Genomic DNA, 2,229 nt, shown 5'->3' on the forward strand with positions numbered 1-2,229 from the left:
AAAGTAACTACATGTGCACACATGGTTTCAGCAGGACTTGCGTCCCAGTTATGTACACAATACACTAAACCAATATTTAACATTATTGAAGAAGCTTGGGGTTCTTCAGGATCACTGTCGGCAATGTAGTTTGTACGGTCGGTAATGTCGTTTATACTGTTGGTGACGGGTTGGCTAATTCCTTCATCGCTTGCATCAGAAGAGCCGTTTTCATTCTCTTCACTACCTGATGCTCTTATCTCATTAGCAGCTGGAGAGTCCACCTCTGGACTACACCACATACTGTTGGCTTTATTGGATGTGTTATGCCTACCTTTATAAAAATCATCAGTGTAGTCCATGACCGTTAACGCAATATCAGTGGCATCAGAATCAGAATGATTCGCTTCATTTTGAACTTCGACTGCCTTTTCTTTTTCTTGAACTTCCTCCGTTTTTAACTTCTTAGACAACTTCTCTTCTAATTCTCCCTCCTGCAGGCCTTCTTCGTTTCGATTAAGCCTCTTCTTTTCATTTCTTCTTTCCTCTGTGCTCTCTTCCTTGTCAGACATCTCTTCTTTCCTCCATCTCTCACCCTCTTCAAGTGAAACCTTGTCACCAGATACATGTACATCGCCTGCTGGTGGGTAGCCGACCGCAGGTATTTCTTCATTATCAGTACTATCACTGTTAGATCTAGTACGCTCTAACTGGTAGTCAAATCTAAGCGATACTTCAGAGGCTGTAGAAGTGATAGGTCCTGTGCTTGAAGTGTCCTTTCTCTTTTCCATTATGCTTGGCCTGTTAAAAAATAAATTAAAAAAAATCAATTTCTTATCTATTGTGTTCTATACCATTTCTTGCTAATCTGGTTCGCCATTATTGGTAAAAAGAGAAGAGAAATAAAGAAAAGAATGGCTTAGCTACAACTTCCAACAGGTAGGTTTAGCTCTAGGCACGAGACTAGTTTAACTCATAAGCTTCTTAAGAGCCAATTTACACCTTCGAGGTCTGAAACAGTGAATGCGTTTTAGCTCCTCCGATCACGTGGCAGCGGTTCTTCTTCAGCTCCTCTGTCTCCTTTTCTTCAACTTCTTCTTCCTCACAAATCACAATCCCGCCTAAAAAAGCTGTGGCTGCTGTGCAGTTTATAGTTTATATTTTGTGCCTATATGGGTGTGGTCAGTCATAGATAATATGAGTACAGAGGGATTGGAAACGGGGCATCTCCGTATACATCGCTAGGATACGGATGCTAGTTGACATTTGCATCTAGCAACGGAGGCTGTCTTTGAGCAAGAGCTGTCTTTTTGAGACCTGTCATTCCAGCAGTGGTGTCACTAACGTCATTATTTATATCAAAGGAAGTAGGAGAGACTAGCATCTATCCCTAGACTAATTTTTATGTTGCTAGCATCATAGATATACGACTGTTAGAGGGATTGGAGACTCTTGGCAATTAGCACAATTAGTGCCTACCATCCGTGTTTGCCTTAAGTCACACCCCTTCACAATGGCAGCTATCATGATCCTTTCAAGAAACTACTCCAAATGCTATAAGGTCTACAAATAAGCATTGAATACTACAATAATATAATGATATTGACAGATAATTAAAATTTGTGTCCTATAAGTGCCTTTGAAGCATCATATCTCCTATATTCATGATTCTTTTAAACAAAAACCTCAGTTTTATCCTTCCATTTGCAGACCTATAAATACCAAAATAAATATTACATCAACTTAAAACTGACATTGCCAAATATTTCATCATAGTAGCTCTCCATTAATGAAAGTCTTACAACCATTCATGATTCTAGTAAGCTGGTTCAGTCCCACAAAGTCAACAAGTGGAAAATACCCTTTAGGCTCTACTGTTGCAGTATCCGCTACATCTGTAGGCACTTATAAAGGACCCAGTCAACTACTTTAAACCTTTACCTAACTGCTCAATACCTTACCTGTCTGTATTAAGCTTCCAAACTAATACAATAGTCCCACAAAAATGTACTGTTGGTTCTGCTCTTCCTCCATTGAAATAGCACAAGGTCAAAGAAAAGGCGTGACTATGAATATACTTAACACAAACGCGGATGGTGAGTGTAGTAGTAATGCGCTCACGTGACCAGTCTCCAATCCCTCTAACAGTCGTATATCTATGGCCGAATTTTGACTTTCCTCTTAGACAAGGTTTAGAGCCACGCTAGTGGTACCAATAGAGTTCTCTGGTCTAGATAAAGTCCTCTATAA

General features: G+C 39.8%; 1 protein-coding gene across 1 annotated transcript; it reads right to left on the bottom strand.

Moving 5' to 3' along the window:
- Nucleotides 1-11: 11 nt before the first annotated feature.
- LOC105315822 (uncharacterized) lies at nucleotides 12-2,155 on the bottom strand (the record flags this gene model as incomplete). The annotated part of the gene is made up of 3 exons (XM_011410580.2): nucleotides 1,941-2,155; nucleotides 834-1,691; nucleotides 12-780 (listed from the first exon to the last, which is right to left on the bottom strand). Coding segments are annotated over exons 2-3 (795 nt in total), but the record flags the coding sequence as incomplete, so codon positions are not given.
- Nucleotides 2,156-2,229: the final 74 nt, after the last annotated feature.

The sequence above is a fragment of the Amphimedon queenslandica genome, unplaced genomic scaffold, assembly GCF_000090795.2.
Source record: "Amphimedon queenslandica unplaced genomic scaffold, v1.1 AMPQUscaffold_7816_Cont20237, whole genome shotgun sequence".
Classification (NCBI taxonomy): Eukaryota; Metazoa; Porifera; class Demospongiae; order Haplosclerida; family Niphatidae; genus Amphimedon; species Amphimedon queenslandica.